Source organism: Nelumbo lutea, chromosome 1 (genome assembly GCF_056320005.1).
Source record: "Nelumbo lutea isolate HS-2025 chromosome 1, American lotus-T2T, whole genome shotgun sequence".
Lineage (NCBI taxonomy): Eukaryota > Viridiplantae > Streptophyta > Magnoliopsida > Proteales > Nelumbonaceae > Nelumbo > Nelumbo lutea.
Genome location: NC_142684.1, coordinates 67,530,146 through 67,548,164, shown reverse-complemented (window position 1 = coordinate 67,548,164; position 18,019 = coordinate 67,530,146). Strand labels below are relative to the sequence as shown.

The 18,019-nt window shown below is 40.8% G+C and overlaps 1 protein-coding gene across 1 annotated transcript; it reads left to right on the top strand.

The window, feature by feature from the left end:
- The first annotated feature begins 15,603 nt into the window (after positions 1-15,603).
- LOC148875061 (uncharacterized) lies at positions 15,604-15,930 on the top strand. Its single transcript, XM_088963448.1, has one exon. The coding sequence runs from the start codon at positions 15,604-15,606 to the stop codon at positions 15,928-15,930; it is 327 nt and encodes a 108-aa protein (XP_088819574.1).
- The last annotated feature ends 2,089 nt before the right edge of the window (positions 15,931-18,019 follow it).

The window sequence follows — 18,019 nt, the reverse complement described above, 5'->3', positions numbered from 1 at the left end:
CATTTATGGGAGATGTTCCTAATATATGGAAGTAATATTTTGTGGCTAGGGATGTGTAGGGGTGGATTTGAGCTTAGGCGAGTTCAATATTTGGTTATTGGAGCTTGGCTCATCAAAAGAACGTTAGGCTCAAGCTCGACTTGAGCTAGAGGCTTGAGCTTGACTATGGGCTAAACTTCTTATAAAAAATATTAGGCTCGAACACAGTTCGATTAACAAACAAACCTATATATTGGACTTGAACTCGACTCTAAATCGATTTAAACTGAGTTAATTTAAACTTTACACCAGCTGAACTCGAATAACTGATAAAAAGCTCGATTCATTTCTACCCCTAAGGATGCAAGGGTGGGAGATTATAATAAAGAAATCCATGACTGAACCAATTTATGGTACAATCACAGACTTTATAATCATAACTTAACTATTCCCTATACAGAAATTGTTGCATTAATTAGATTCCTTCAGCTCAATAGACATTAAAAGTAATCCTATTTGTAGACTTCTAGATATCCCTTCTTAACTCGTGAGTGGAGGATCCTAGTGAGAGCCAGCCATACCTATGTTTTTTTTTTTTTTTTCACAAAGGCCCCAATGCAATTCCATTAATCATCACAAATTAATACACCCTTGGCAATTTTTCCACTTTTAAGCTTTCTAGAAGAACTGCAAATTCTTAACCCCCCTCCCCCTTCTGTACGTACCATCGTACCCTCTACAAATGCAACTTTCTATTGTGAGTGAAGTCAGTGGACATGTAATTATTAGACCCACCTAAACTGATGAGTATACCAGATATGTGAAATGACATAATTCAGAGCATTGTAATTCCTTTAATTTAAATTTTTTTATTTTTATGTGATCCATCTGAAACCATGCAATGCACTATATGTAAAAAGTCACAATATATTGCATCCGAGTTCTTTTAGTTTTCATTGATATCTTTCTATAACTATTGAGGGGAATAATATATTGCAGTATAATCCATACACGATAGGATGGCCTAAAAAGTTGCACATGGGACCGACCATAAGAGAAGGTGCTTGTTGGAATGTTGCTATCGCCAAAACATTCACATTTGGGATGATTCTTTGGATTTCAGGATTGTCCCATTTCAAACCTTATACTCCTTCAAATTATGAGCAGAGCGAATCATTTGTTAGACAATTCATTAGCAGATTTAGGGGTATTTTATAATGTGAATTATTTTTTCTTATTTCTGGTTTTAAAAATAAATAAAAATCATTTTGTTTGAAAATAGATTATTTTCTTTAATAAAAACATAAGAAACATGTCTTTGGTGGTTTATCTATTTTTTGTTTTCAAAACTGAAATAACAAACATGTTCTTGAATCTGATTTCAAAACTATGTTTTAATTTGATTATTCAACATTATGTTCTATAAATCATATGATTTTTATATTATAAAATTTATTTTTGTTTTATAAACCAATATTTTGTTTGTTCCAAAAACATATATTGTTTTTTAAAACAAAACCAACTCGTTGTTCCCTTTAAGAACAAAAACAGAATTCAAGAACATGATTTCATTTTTTTTGCTGATATAGCAATTCTAAAAACAATGAAAAACAAAAAACATTCATATTGTAGAACGCTCCCTTATGGACAAATTCTTTGTTAAATCTGCATACCAGATTGCCAATCACTTGATCTCCAAGCAAGAATCTGGATTGGGACAGCATCCTTTAATCTCACAAAAGTGAAAAAGAACATGGGCTTAACTATCCCTACAAGTTTTGTTTGAAAATATTGTCTCAACAGCATATCTGTAAATTCGGTTTAGGTGGACCGTGCCGTGGTTTCAGATGAAATGTGTCCTTCGTATAATGGGCCCCTTGAATCCATTACTCATACTTTGTTTACCTTTGGTCATGGGAGAGCTGTTTAATTAGTTTGTCCATCATCTCAATCCATCATTCTGTACCTTGAGCTCCAGTTCTTTTGAAGAATGATGGATCTGGTGGTCTTTTGCCTAACGCTCGGTTTGAAAAGAGTACAAATACAATTATGTAATATTTATATTTGTATTTGTACTTCTAAACTGAATTTAAGGCTTAGTTTGAAAGAGTATAATACAAAATATATACAATATAAATACATACAAAATTATACAAAATTTAAAGTTTGCATTCTACATATTTGTATTTGTACTCTTTTCAAACTGAGCATAAATTGCAAACAGTTCTGACCATTTGTTTTGCATCTAAAGGTGCAGCTTGTATAGTTGCTGATTGTCTCAGCCCTCCTTCTTAGCTAGTTTCTTCTCTTCTTTCTGATTGCTCTCAGGCTGTGGATGGGAGGCAATATTCCCAACCACCTTATAATGTGTTTGTTTTTCTGTTTATTCGTTTCTCCATAATGTATGCTTTTATTACCAAGAGTGAAAAAAAACAAATTCACAATTACAAATATGTTGCATTCTAGACGAGTGACAACTGACAACATATTTGTTTTCAAGTTTAACGCCATGTCAATAGGTCGTATTTGGTATGGGTTTGGACTCAATATGGACATCTGTACTCAAAGAAGCATATAAATATGAATATTTCTATAATGTGATGTCAATGGAATAGGTTTAGCACGGGTTCAATTCAACCCAAACACGATTAAGGCTGAACTGAACGTAATCCAATAGGATCAGGTCAGTGCAGGTTTCAATATCAACCCATCATCCCACAAGCAATTCTATCCCTAACTTTACTCTCTGTGGAGGGGCGGCGGCCACCTTGAAATTTTGTTCTCAGGATTGATCTTGCATCTTCTGCTCTTTCAAAATGATGCCAAGTGACCATCTCAAGTATGAGGTTATGGATATGCTCCTCTTCCTGCACGGCTTGATCAGTTATCCATCCTGTTCCTAATACGATGGCCAAGAGTAATTAAGGCACTCCACACTCGGGATTTTTTACTCACTTTTCCTACTGTGAATTGGAGCCATACATCATCCAATTCAGCAGGAAGAGAGTGGGTAGGAAAAGTTTGTAGGAAATCTGGGCTCTAATTAAGAGTTCATTTGATTTGCAGAAATAGGGATCTGGAATCAGAATCAGAATGGGCATTCTGATTTTAACTATTTGGTTGGACGGAATTGGAATCTCATTCTGGTGGAATGGCATTTTCCCATTTGAGAGAATGGCTATTCCATCCCCCTTTTTTGAAAATGAAATCTCATTTCAATTTATTTCAATTTCTATCTAAACCGAACAGACTGGAAATAAATCATTCCAATTCCAATTTCAAAAAATTTTGATTCCGATTCCAATTCTAACTGTAAAAAAAATGGACCCTAAGTCTGGTAGACACCGCAAGATTTCAAATTTGCATTGCTTGTTAGACGTTTGATATTAGATATACTACTCTATAACGAAAAAGTCAGACAAACGCATCATAAAATTGCAAAAGTATATGCTTTTAATAAGGCTCAGTTTAGAAAGAGAACAAATACAAGCAAATACATATAAAATAATAATATAAAGGATTAATTATTTATATATACCCCATATATTTAAAGAATTACTTAAACGTTCCTTGTCCATTTTGCTTCCAGCTTCCAGCTTTCGCTTTCTGGCAATTTGAAGCCTAGCGACAATACTTTTTGAGAGGTCAACGGCTGTGAGAAAGAACCCCTGAAAATCTGAATGATATGTACAAATTGCAGCGCACTACAACGGACTGGGTCTTTCTCGATAAATTCAGAAGACAAAAACCTCTTACAGCAGATCCAGCAATAATCAACCTCCAACTATTATTAACAAAGTAAAAGACGGTGAATGAAAAAGGGAACCTTGCTCTCTGTCTTGTATTGATTGATAACTTATACATGAGTTTGGATTGCAACATAAATTTGAAAATATAAATTGAGATAAACAAGAGATGGAGTTTAAATTATGGTTTTTAAAACCAACCCGATGATCGAACCGGTTAGGGGTTTGGTTACTGGGTTGAACGGTCTATTCTAACAAAAAAAATAATAAAATTTGACTGGCCGATTCAATGATTTGCTGACCAAAATCAACGACTTCGGGGAAAAATGGGTGACTAGTTCTCAGTTTTTCTGGTCCGACTGTCCAGTTTGATCCGATTTTGAAAACCATGGTTTAAATAAAGCAAAACTCCTACAGGTGCTTCTCTCCACTACAGTCGATCCATACAAACTGTAAATAGTTATTTCTTTGGCATACGTGGCTGCTCCCTAGCATCCCCCTCAAGCTGAATGGGGGTGGGCCCACGGTGAGCTTGCTAGTGAGGTCGGCAAACCTGGTAGAGGGAAAGGGTTTGGTTAGAATGCCAGCTATATGCTTTCAACTAGAGGTGAGAAAAAAAAAAAAAAAACCAAAAAACAGAATTGATCAAAAAAATCGACTGAAATCGAATTAAAAAATTGGTTAATCGAATTGGTCAGTTTGATGTTTTTAAAAAACCGAACGTACCATTTAGAGGTGTCTATGAAAAACTAAAAAAACCGAATCGAATTGAGAAAACTGAACCACAAAATGTGGTTAACCGAACCAATCGGTTCGGTTTCAGTTTGGATTTTTTGAAAAATCGAAGGACCAGTTCGGTTTTTGGTTAACCTACAAAAAAACCGGCAGTTAACCGAACCGACCAATATATATATTTATATGTACATTTTATATATATTTTTAATAATATGTCACATATTTTTCTATATATTATATATAAATATATATTCATTATATATATAAATATATACTTATATTATATTTATAATCTTTTTATAGATATATTATATATATTATATATTTTAGATTTATAATATATTATATATCATTTATTATTTATAATATAATATTATATATATATTTATATAGTATATATTATAAATATAAAAAACTAAAAAATCGAAGAATCGAATCGGTAGACTGGTTAACCGGTGGTAACGGTTTGGTTTCGGTTTAGAGAAATGAAAAAACAAGTATCACCGGTTCGGTTTGCAAAATATGTTCATGGTTCGATTAACCGAACTATGGACACCCCTAATACCAGTTTGGTTTCAGTTAACCAATATAGAAAACCGGCGGTTAACTGAACTGACCGATATATATATATATATATATATATTTCTATATTATATATATATATATATATTTCTATATTATATATATATATGTATATTATATATTTTATATATTATATTTTTTATATATTTTAAATTAAGAAATATGCATTATATATAAATATATATATTTATAATATATTATTTATTATTTATTATTTAAAATATAATACTATATATATTTATAATTTTTCATTATATATTTTATAATATATATTGTAAAAACTAAAAAACCAATAAACCAATGAACTGAACCGACGGTTAACCAAATCGGTCAACTGGTTAGCTGACTAGCTTTGGTTCGGTTCCAATTACCGGTTTTTCGAAAGCTGTTAGTACCAGTTTGATTGCAAAAAATGCCCCACCATAGTTGTTTAGGCGACAAGGCGCCCTTTGAGGCTCGCCACGCCTAGTCGCCAAGCAGTTTTGTGCATTGGGTTATAAAATACTTTTATATTTTTAATTTTTTTACATTATAATTATAAAATGGACATTATTAAACTACAATATTCATTTTGTCTTTATATACTAATTTCTTTTTATTATTTTCTTGATTTGTTTGGGTTTAATGAACGGAAACATTGCAAACTGTTGTGTTGAACCCATGTTTCAAAGTATCGATACACCTCTGTGTATTGGCAGAGGTGTATCGGTACTTACAACAATACTCCCCCTATATTTTTATTTCTTTGGTTTTCAATTTCATTTTTAAATATATGTATATATATTATTTAAAAAAATGGGTCTCCAAAAACACCTATAAACATGTATTAGGACTGCAAAGATACAATACAATACACCCTATATGAGGTGTACCATATCAAAATTTTGATCCTTGATTGAGCCCTCAAAAATTTCAAAACCTGAACCAATAAGCAAGGGAAGAACTTAAAATTTTGTCTAATCAACACATTATCTTCTTCCACATCTTTTTCTTCTTCCACATTTTCTTTTCTTTTTTCCTATAACAAAAGTAAGGGTTCAGCCCTATATTTTTTGAATTATCTTTCCTTTATTCTTTTTTTTCTCATAAAATGTTGATTTTCTAAACTTAAACATGAAATTTATACTTCTCTTATGAAAATTATGAAAAATTATTAAGGAAATATGGTTATGGAACGTAGGGAACTATCCTACCATATATGGTTTTACTAAAAAAAAAATTCATCGCCTAGGCGTCTCCTAAGCGCCCCCTGTCACCTAGCCTCGCCTTGGGAACTTAAAAACTATGTGCCCCACCGTTCGATTAACTGAACAACTGTGAGAACCCCTACTTTGAACCAGAAATGTGCTTAACATGGACTAGCCCAGCAGCAACCTTTTCGCGTATGAAGTGGACGTCAAATTCAATATATTTCGTATGAGAATGTTGCACAGGATTCAAAGACAGGTAAGTGGCAGAGAGCATGCAAAGCCATAGTAGTTCAGCCATTGTGGAAGCCAAAGCATCGATACTCAGATTTGGTGCTGGAACGGGCCATAGTAGATTGTTTACGGGAGCTCTAGGAGAGTAAATTCGGACCTAAGAAGATACAAAAACCACCCTGTGACCGGCAATCAACAGGGCAGCTGGCTCAATCAGCACCCGAGTATGCTTCCACCTGAAGAGACGATGATGACTGGAGAAAGATGCCATGCATTGGAGATGGTGCCCTTGACATAGCACAAAATTCACTTAACAGCGGCCCAATGAAGTGAAGAAGGGGATTTCATGAATTGACAAACTTTATGAACTGCAAAGGATATCTCAGGCCTAGTGAGTGTAACGTATTGGACAGCAACAACAATGCTACAATAGTGAGATGGGTCTGGGAGATTCACCAGAGTGAGCATCAAGGCGAGTGGAAGCAGCCATAGGCGTTGGGCTGGGCTTAGCTTCATGCATTTGGGAGCGCAAGTGTAGATCTTGAATGTACTTGTGCTGGTTAAGGTGAATCCCAAAGGAATCACGATGAACCCGTAACTAATATATCGTCACCATACACCAAAAATATGCAAATATGAGTACCATCACGCTTAATAATCATGGAAGCCCAACTAGAGAAGACAATCAAAGTTGAGTATGCCAGGCTCCAGGGGCCTGTTTAAGCCCGTAAATAGACTTGTTCAAGAGACAAACATAATCAGGATGTCCAGGATTTACAAACCCGATAGGCTGGCGCATATATACCTCTTCTTTGATAAACCCATGAAAGGTATTGCTCACATCCAGTTGTCGAATGGCCCAATTAAATGAGACAACAAGAGAGAGCATAATACGTATGGTTGTGGGCTTTACAACGGGACTGAAAGTCTCCTCAAAGTCTAGGCTTGCTTCTTGACTGTAACCCTTAGCGAGACGAGTCGAGCCTTGAATCATTCAATAAAACCATCGGGGCAACTTTTAATTTTGTACACCCATTTGTTGCCTAGGATATTTTTCTCGAGAGAGGGAGGAACCAAGGTCCAAGTGTCATTGAGAAGAAGATTGGGCTTAACTATGCCTCGCTTAGAGCAAGTTACCATGCCGTGAGTGGTGGTGGGTTGAGCAGTGGATGACAACTCAGTAGAGGGAGCTGAAGGCTGTAGCTCGAGAGAGGTCAACGACATGGATTGAATGGAAGCTAGCCCCATAGGTTGTTCATCAGAGTTGGAAGACTGCAGTCGTGGAGAAGTCTAGACACTAGAACTGTGGTCCAAAGAGGGAAGTGACTGGGTTGGAGAGACTGCATTTGATCTAGGAGCAGCTAGCTAGCGGGGCATGGAAATACCAACGGTGGTGCACCAACAGGAGGCGGCGGTGGACAAAGAGAAATCGGAGATGACGATCATTGTGATGTAACATAAGGGAAATTCCTTTCATCAAATATGAGATTACGAGATATATAGATGCGGCCAGTTGGGATGTGAAGGCACCGATAACCCTTATGATAGGCACTATAAGTCTATAACCCAAGTGGATACACTTAAAAGATCTGAAATCCAACTTAGTGGGAGCCGTGGGTCTCAAGTTTGGATAGCAGACAGATCCAAAAACTCTCGCAAAAGAGAATAATTTGGAGGAGAGCCATGAAGAACTTCCCATGGTAAATGCATGTTCAGAGGAGGAATAATCAGTGAATGCCTTGCCTCTGTTTCCATGTAAGTCAAGATACCTGCGACAGGAAGTAGTAGAATGACCATTGGAACCACAAAGTTGACAAGTAATGCGGTTAGAACGATCACCTGATTTGTTGTTTGTTGGCGTAGAAGGTCTCTTGCTTGTTGTTGTTGTTTCCTCCATTATTAGAGTACCCTTGCTTAAGACGATTAGTGGAAAATGATATCTGCTGTGTCAGTGTCTTGGACTTTTTGAAGTATACTGCTGCTGAGAGCTACCCCCTGTATCCTTCTTGCGAGATGCCATGTTAGAAGATCGATGGACGATCAGATATGATTGTTTTGTGATGGCGCTCCAGCCTGTTCTCATATGTTAGTAGTCTGAATGGCCGGCAAAGTTAATTCATCAAGGCGGGTGGTGACAGATGACAAAAGTGTCATACTTTGAGAGCAAACCACCAAGTAAATAATGTATGAGATCTTCATCTGAAATAAGATAGTTGCACTCTGCTAGAGAATCAGAGTATCCTTTCACCTTCTGAATATAACCGGTGACTAAAAGATTTCCCTTCTTGAGATATGCAAGTTCCACTTTCAATTCATGAACTCTGGACTTATTTGCAGATGCAAATAATCTTTTGAGACGGTCCCAGACTTCCTTTGAGGATGTGTAACAGACAACCTATGCAAGAATAGGCTCAGTCAAGGAAGAGAGTAATCACCCAAGTATCAAATGATTTTTCTCTACCCATGCCGCATGATCAGGATTGAGTTGTTGGTTGGTGCCTTCGTCAAGGTATTGGGGTGGACAAGTAAAGCTTCCATTTACGTATCCAAGTAATTTGTAGCCATTGAGAATAGGAACAATTAGCGTCTTCCACAACAGGTAATTATTCCAATCCAAACGAACTGAAATTAAGTTCGTGATCACATTGATCGAGCGAACCATCACCGGAGATTTCTCTTTGAATCTGAGAACTCTCGGTGTTGCTCACAATTGCCATGGTTCAACAACGGAGGATGCTGTGCCTGACGTTGGTCAGAGTTACAGCTCTGATACCATAACAAAGTAAAAGACGATGAATGGAAAAGGGAACCTTGCTTTCTCTGTCTTGTATTGATTGATAATTTATACATGAGTTTGAATTACAACATAAATTTGAAAATACAATTTGAGATAAACAAGAGATAGAGTTTAAATAAAACAAAACTCCTACAGGTGGTTATCTCCACTATAGTCGATCCATGCAAACTGTAAATAATTATCCCTTTGGCATACGTGGCTGCTCCCTAACAATTATAATGAAAAGCAATTAAAAGGAAAAGAAAGAAAAAAAAAAAAAACTTGAGCAAAGTTTGGGGCAAGGTGGACTATGTCCTCCCCTGTTATTTAATTTATTTTTTAATAATGGCTAATAAAATTTGTACGTGGTCGTCCCTCCTCTTAGAATACGGCTCCTATGTGAACTAAAAAGTGCAATTTTTGAGTTTTGTACTTTATTTATAAAGGCTGGTGATGAAGGGTGATTTGACTCAACTTACTAAAAAAGGGACACGTGGACATGACCTGATCAAGAGATGATAAGACAGCCTGACAATTCTCACTTCGGAGCAGGACCACCTTGGCACAAGTCTCACTTCGGAATCGATGCACCTTGGTATTCAAGCCAGTTTGGAACTAAAAGGCTGAATAACCATTTTGGAACTAACAACTTGAACCGCCACGTAACTGACTCCCACGCAACCAACTCTAGAGATCTCTCCAACGAATCCCGAATCCCTCAAGATCACGATAAATTAACAGACCCCAACTTTTTTTGGGATCACGATAAGGACTTATCCTGACTCTTCGGAAGTGGAGCGGACTCCATCTCCACAGCCCGGATATACCGGAACTCTTTCATGTGCCCCATGACTAATCAACTATATAAAGGCTCCAACCCCGATGGCACAAGGTACACGTGATTTTTTTTGCTCTCTAGCTCTCTAGCTCTCTAGCTCTCTACACTCTCAAAGCTCTTCAGTTTGCATCAGATTACTAACTTAAGCATCGGAGCTACCTCGCCGGGTTAGCCACCCCGGGTTCTCTGATCTTGTCTTGTAGATTCACCTAGCTCACCGTCCGACTAGAAGCCAGATCACCCTCCAACAGGGAGTAGTCAGATCGCGCTACATCAATTGGCATCGTCTGTGGGAAGACGATCAAAAAGCCTTCTTCACAAATCAACAGCTTTCCACTGAAATCAATGGCATCTTCCAGTCACGTCGGACAGAGCAGTGAGATGAACGTCTCTAGGGGCAACCTCAGCTTCCATCAGTGTGCATTGATCAGTTCACCATACCGCTTACTGCGGCAGGGGTCCCAACACTGACCATGCCACCAAATACTACACAGGTGAACGCCCTGCTCCCTTTGGTGGTAGCCGCAACCTTCATTGAGCCATCTGTGGTTCCCCTCGGAGTTGGACAATCCCAGTTCGATGACCTAGTGCACTGTGTGCAGGCCATCCAGGTCCAAATGCAGCAGGTCTAACAGTTCCAATAGTATCAACAGTATATGTTCTACTAGCACTACCAGCAGCAATTCCCTCCACTGCCACAAAGCTAGCAGCCAGTTCCACCTCGGCACCCAGCACCTCAGTAGAAGCGACCTCACGTGCAGGACACCACTCGATCTCCCCACCGAGGCGAAGAGACTTCCTAGGTCCCAGTTCCCCTCAGGAGCCAAGTCTCACCTCACAGAAGGAAAGATGGACAGATCACTCCACTTTTTTCACAAGGAAACCTCGGAAACAGGTCCGGGGACACTCATCCCAACAGAGTCGTTCTTCCTTGTTGTTCGCACCAAGAAGGTGAATCGCTTGCAAGTAACCGGTTTGAGGTTTTGGTCGCAAACTCAAGGCAAGGTCCTTCCATCCACAACAGCCAGCCCCAAAATCCCACAAGGAATCAGGAACTACCTCACGACATAACAGTACTAGAGCATATCGAGGTTAGCAGCACCAATGCAGAGCCGTTGAAGAAAGAGCAACGGAGGTGTCGTAAGGCACGCCGAACTTCTCTTCAGAACAACCAGCTCACGAGACCAAGCTAGTAGGAACAGGTGAAAGGTAAAGAGGAGGCAAGCTCGGTAGCCACAAAGACTGCTTCTCTACTCTCTAGGTCATCCCCTCTGCCTCCTGAGCTCTTGGCGACCCCGATGCCCAAGGATTTCAAGATGTGTCCCCTAGATAAGTATGACGGATCTGTTGATCCTAACGATCACGTGGACTCCTTCCATTTCCAAATGCATCTTGATGGGGCTGACGAGTCCTATATGTGCGTAGCTTTATCCACCACATTCAAAGGAGTAGCTCACACGTGGTATTGTAACCTTGCGCTAGGATCAATCAAGAGTTGGGCGTAGTTCGTGGAGTTATTCACCTCACACTTCATCACCAATAAAAAGTGCCCGAGGTCCCAAGAGAGTCTCCTTAACGTAGTTCAAAGAGAAGGGGAGTCCATCAGAAGCTACATCATGCGCTTCAATGACACCTGCCTGCAGATCCCCAACCTAGACCCTGTGGTATGACTCACGGTAGCAAAAAAGAGCATAACTCACAGGGAATTCAAATGGCATGTGGTGGCCAACAAGCCAAAAGACATCACAGAATTCCTCAAGCTTGCCGACTAGTTCATTGGAACCGAGGAAGAGATGAACCAGAGGACCGGCAATCCAATAGAGAAGAGAAAAAGAGATGGTGACAGCACAGGTAGTGATGGGAATAAAAGAAGAAATAGTAAGTCTCTGACCAGGGGAGGAAACAAGTCTGGGAGCCGATCTCCTTCGTGATCTCGCAAGTCAAGTCAGCACTCCAGAACCCCACCTGTAGAAAGGACGAACTACACCCCCCTCAACACTAAGCGAGGAGAAATCTTGATGGCTATCAAAGACTCTTCCTTTGTCAAGTGGTCTCCTAGGTTGAGGGGAGATCCCGCCACCAGAAACAGGAACATCTACTATCACTTTCACAAAGACCATGGGCACAGTACGGAGAACTGTAGGAACCTCCGCGATGAGATCAAAGAGCTCATCCATCGCAGATATCTGAAAATTTTCATACAAAAAGAAGAAAGAAGTCAGGCAGATCGGCAAACAGACTGGTAGGGGGACCAGAGAAGGAATGCTTGTGAGTCCAACAACAGACAGAACAAGCAGCCGTCGCGACAACTGCCTGAGGAGAGACTGATCCATGGAGTAATCAATATGATTACTGGCGGATCCATCATCATGGGGTGCACTTCAGCAACAAATCGAACTTCAATCCATGAAATAGAAAACGAGTAGTAGAACCCGCGGAAGCGACCTCCAATTGAAGAGCTGGTTTAATTCACAGAGGATGATGCACGCGGGATCCAGTATCCTCACGATGACGTCCTGGTGATAAAGCTGAGGCTAAATGACTTTGAAGTCAAGCGCATCCTAGTTGACTCGGGTAGCTTGACTTTCATATTGTTCAAAGATGCCTTTGAGAAGCTGTAGCTCCAGGTAAGCGACTTAAAGCCGATAGATACTCCCCTAGTAGGCTTCAGCGACGAAGAGTCAGACCCCTAGAGCGAGTTTCAATACCCGTGGAGGTCAGCACATGGCCGAATATAGCGAGGTTCGAGCACACATTTTTGGTGGTTGCGACCTCATCTCCTTACAATGCCATAGTAGGTCAGCCCATTAAGCACGCCCTACGTGCGGTAGAATCCACCTACTACTTGGCAATGAAGTTCCCTACAGACTATGGAGTAGGGGTTTTGCGAGGCGGTCAGCTCGAATTTCGCAAATGCTACGTAGCCGCCCTCAAGGGTAAAGCCAAACTAGCGGTTGACATCGAGCTCGAGCGACCTACAGAGTATACTGAGGAGCGAGCTACACCAACAGAGGAGACGGTTTACAATCCGGTCTCGACCGATGACCTAGCTAAGACCCTCCAGATTGGCACTTCGATCGAGGAGCCACTTTGCTCTCAGTTGGTAAGCTTTTTACTTCAAAATTTAGATATATTTTCTTGGTCTGTGGCCAAAATGCTCAGAATAGACTCTAAAGTTTTAACACACAAGCTAAACATTGATCCCTTAGTTAGGCCAATTAGATAGAAAAAGCACAACCTCACCCTGGAACGCTAGAGGATAGTCGATGAAGAGGTCGGGAAGCTCTTAGCAGCAGACTTTATCAAGGAAGTTCATTACCTGAGCTGGGTAGCTAACCCAGTTCTCTTAAAAAAGGCCAACGGTAAATGGCGCATATGCGTCTATTATACCGACCTGAATAGAGCCTGCCCAAAAGACTGTTTCCCGCTGCCCAAAATCAACCACCTAGTGGACGCGACCTCAGGACATGAGTTGCTAAGCTTTCTAGATGCATACTCTGGTTACAACTATTTCAGGATGGACCCCGCCGATGAAGAAAAGACGACCTTTATAACTGAGCTCGGATTGTACTACTATAAGGTTATTCCCTTCGGACTAAAAAATGTCGGGACAACTTTTCAAAGACTTGTAAACAAGATTTTTGAGCCGTTAATTGGCAATAAAGTTGAGTGTTATGTAGATGACATGGTCGTTAAGACCCAATTTTCAAAATTTTTATTAAATGATTTGCAAAGTGTTTTTGAAATTTTACGGAAGTACAATATGAAATTAAATCCCAACAAGTGTGTCTTCGGGGTCACCTCGGGTAAATTCTTGGGCTACATAGTCAACCGATGTGGCATCGAAGCCAACTCGAAAAAAATAAAGGCCATCTTAGATTTGAGACCACCCCATAAGCTAAAAGAGGTTTAGTGGCTGAATGGCTGGATAGCCGCTCTGAGCCGTTTTATGTCTAAGTCAGTAGATCGCTGCCTACCTTTCTTTAAGGCTATAAAAAAGAGTAAAGACTTCGAGTGGACTGCGGAGTGTCAGCTCGCCTTCGACAAGTTAAAATGATACCTACCTACCGGTTCTAACCCGACCCGAGGAGGGGGATATGTTAAAGCTGTACATCTCCGCGAGTGACGAGGTGGTCAGCTCGGTACTGATCAAAGAGGTAGATCGAGTATAACGACCCATCTACTATGTTAGAAAAGTTTTGTAGGATGCTGAAACAAAGTATCCGGAGACCAAGAAACTGGCATACGTGCTAGTCATAACAGCTCGCAAGGTTCGTCCGTACTTCCAAGCCCACACCATCATCATCCTCACCAACAAGCCTTTGAGACAAATCCTGCTCAAGCCCAAAGTGTCTGGTAGACTGACGAAATGTGCTACTGAACTTAGTGAGTACAACATCTGGTACGAACCTCAGACGGCAATTAAAGCCCAAGCCTTGGCTGATTTCATGGCAGAATGTACGTTCAGTACCGCAACTCTCGATCTAGACAAGCTCGAACACATAGTGAAAGCTTCAACTAGTATGGCACCAATCCCGGTTAAAGCTAGACCAACCTAGGACAAGGAGCCCTACATCCTCCATGTTGACAGCTCATCCAACCAACAAAGAAGCAGTGCAGTAATAATTTTGTACGGTCCAAGCGGGGTGAAGCTGGAATATGCACTCCGGTTTGGCTTCGCAGCATCAAACAACGAAGCAAAGTATGAAGCATTAGTCACCAGGCTCACTCTAGCAAAGGAAGTAAAGGCTAAGTATCTTGTCATATGTCGCGATTCCCAGCTCGTGGTCTACCAAGTCAGCGGAAAATGTGAAGCCCGTGACCCCACCATGGCAGCTTATTTGGCCAAAGTTAGGGAGATACTGCACCCGAAATCCGAGAATGCTAAGGACAATGCCTTGTCCCGATTAGCTAGAACAAGCAGTAACTCTACGCGGACCGAGCTGGATTGACCCGCTCGAAGGGTAGAGCACTAGTCAGCTAAGTACGTCATTATAGACAGACAGATGTACAGGAGATCTTTCACGCTCCCCTACTTGTGCTGCTTGCAAACCCTCAGAGGCCGAGCTCCTTCTCTGCGACACCCATGAAGGTTTATGCGGCAGACACTTGGGAGGCAGGGCCCTCGCCTAGAAGGCATTACAACAAAGTTACTACTGACCCACGATGAAGGCAGACACACTTGAGCTCGTCAAGAAGTGTGTCAAGTGTCCAATGCATGCCAGCGTCCACCATCGACCTGTTGCCGACCTCAAATACCTCACCAGCCCATGGCTCTTTGCACAGTGGAGAATCAACATACTTGGCTCATTCCCGCCAGCGTCCAGAGAGAGGAGGTTCCTAGTCGTAGCAATAGACTATTTTATGAACTAGGTGGAAGCGGAACCCCTAACAACGATCACAGCCCGCTACATACAAAATTTCTTCTAGAGGAACATAGTGTGTCGCTTTGGGCTACCTCGGGTACTCATCTCTGCCAACGGGAAGCAATTTTAGGATGTCAAGTTTCAGAATTGGTGTGCTGAGATGGGAATTCAGCAAAATTTGACCGCTGTAGCACACCCCCAGGTGAACGGTCAAGCAGAAGTCACCATCAGAGCCATACTCTATGGACTAAAAGATTGCTTAGCTCGAGCCAAAGGATTGTGGGTAGATGAACTGCCTACTGTACTCTGGGCCTACCGGACCACCATCAAGACTGCCATGGGTGAGACTCCTTTTAACCTCACTTACGGAACGAAAGTGGTGATCCCAGCAGAAATCGAGGTGCCTACATTGCGCTTGGAGGCCTACGATGAGGAGACAAATGATGACGAGCTCCGTACCAACCTAGACCTAGTAGAAGAAGTATGAGACCTGCCATACATCCGGACTGTAGCTTACCAACAGAGAGTAGCTCAGTACTATAACGCCGAGCTAAGTGCAAGTGGGAGCATGGGACTCCGGCTTGTACCTGATTGGACCTAAGTGCAAGTGGGAGCTATTGGACAGTTTTGTATGCCCTTAGCTTCAATCAGAATGATATACTTTATGAGTTTATTGTAAATGAATAAAAGTTCAAATTTGATTCATGTTCCCTTGGTATGTTTCTATGTAATACCCTTAAACTGGACACTTAAGGAGACTCGTGTTAGTTTAGAATGTTCACAGGTAGTGGGTCGGTCTGGGGAGACCTATCCTGATAAGGTTGACACTGTTGTGCCACCAAGTCAGTTGGGGTGGCCCGTCTCAGTTGCCAGGGTGAGACCCTAGGCACATACAGTGTAGGATTAATTGAATCTTTGAACTAGACCAAAATTCCAGTATTGCCCTAGACCTTGGAGATTGATGGGCAAAACTGGAAAGTTACACCCGACCCCTAGACTCGATTATGATACTGCACTAGGTGTCGGATTGGGCTGTCTTTGATGTATCAATCACTGAGATCCTTAGCGGGGGTCAAAACCTGGGTATGTTGGGACAGTCTGAGAATTCATCTAAGTGGGTGATCATAGTGACAGGATCAGCCCCTTTGTCAAACAAAGGTAATGATCGGGGATGCACTCTCACTGATGGAAACCAAGACTGCCGACAACCAATTTCAATCATTGAGATTTGTTTTGCAAAGTATATTTTATATGAGATATAAATATATATATATATATATATATATATATATATTATGGTTTCTAAAATGTTTGCAAAAGGTTTTAATTCCCGGAATCCATATAAGTAGAGAGTGCAACACTGTTTCTTGCAGTTGAGGGAGAGGCCCTCTCTTGTCGGGCAGTGTATGATCATTAAGGATTGAGAGGTTAAGTGTAAGACCATTGAGGATAATACCTGATGGGATAATCTTGTATCTGACCACAGTCCTTGCGTCTTACAAGGTGGCTTGGCCCAGGGACCACTTAGGGTAAGTGTTGGGCCCATAGAGCCCATTTGATGAGTTTCAGGGGGTGTAATGTCCATAACAGTGTATTCGGCCAGGCCTTGTAACAAAGGCTGGGCCGAACCCATGTGGCTGATGTGTAGATCAATGCTTGGGTCCCATGCCATACAAGTAAGCCCAACTAGGTAGCAGTTAGGAAGGTTAAGTGAGCACATAAGCTTAATGGGCCTAAAGCCCATTTCGAACTAGACTTATTTAATAAGTTAAATATGGGCGAATTCTGAGATGGATCAGTAGATAGGATAGGATTTTAACCCTATCCACTCAGAGAGTCCAGATCTGAATATGATTCAGATCTAGAAGCCTCCTAATGAGATTAGGAGTGGGCTGATCTAATCTACAGGTAAGATAAGGATTTATCCTTATCACCTAAAGAGAGGTCTGATCCAAATATGATTTGGATCAACAGCTCCTAATTGGATTAGGATCTGATCTTTTAGGATTACAAAAGCAGGAGGGGGCGGCAACCTTTAGTAGAATCACATAATCAGATCCTCTTCACAACTGAAATCAGAGAAAAAAGATTTCTGCAATCCCTGCAAAAGATCTTTCTTGCCGCCTCCTTCCTGCAGCCGCCAGACATCCAGTTTGATCTCCAGTTGTGGGAGAAATCAAGATTTAATTTTGACATCAGTTCTTTGAGAAAGAATTGGTAGGAAGCTGTGCTCACGTGCCATCCTACTGTTTCTTGTGAAGGACAGAGTTCTTGGAGAGAACACTGGTGATTCTACTCCATCCTACACTGCGCCATCTTCAGTGGGAGCAGTCTTTGGATCCTTCCTTGGGTGTGAACACCTTCGTTGGAAGATATTATTTCTCCGTATCAGGTATATTTCTCTCATACTCCTTTTGGTTCAGATCTGGTTCAGTTTATGGTTAAAGATTGATCCTTGAAAATATGATTTTCTAAATAGGGAATGCGATTCCCAGTTGAAAGGGAGAGAAAAATTTTTGAAATTCGCCCCTTTATTCTGCAAGATTTGGGCATCCATACGATGGATCTCTCATCCC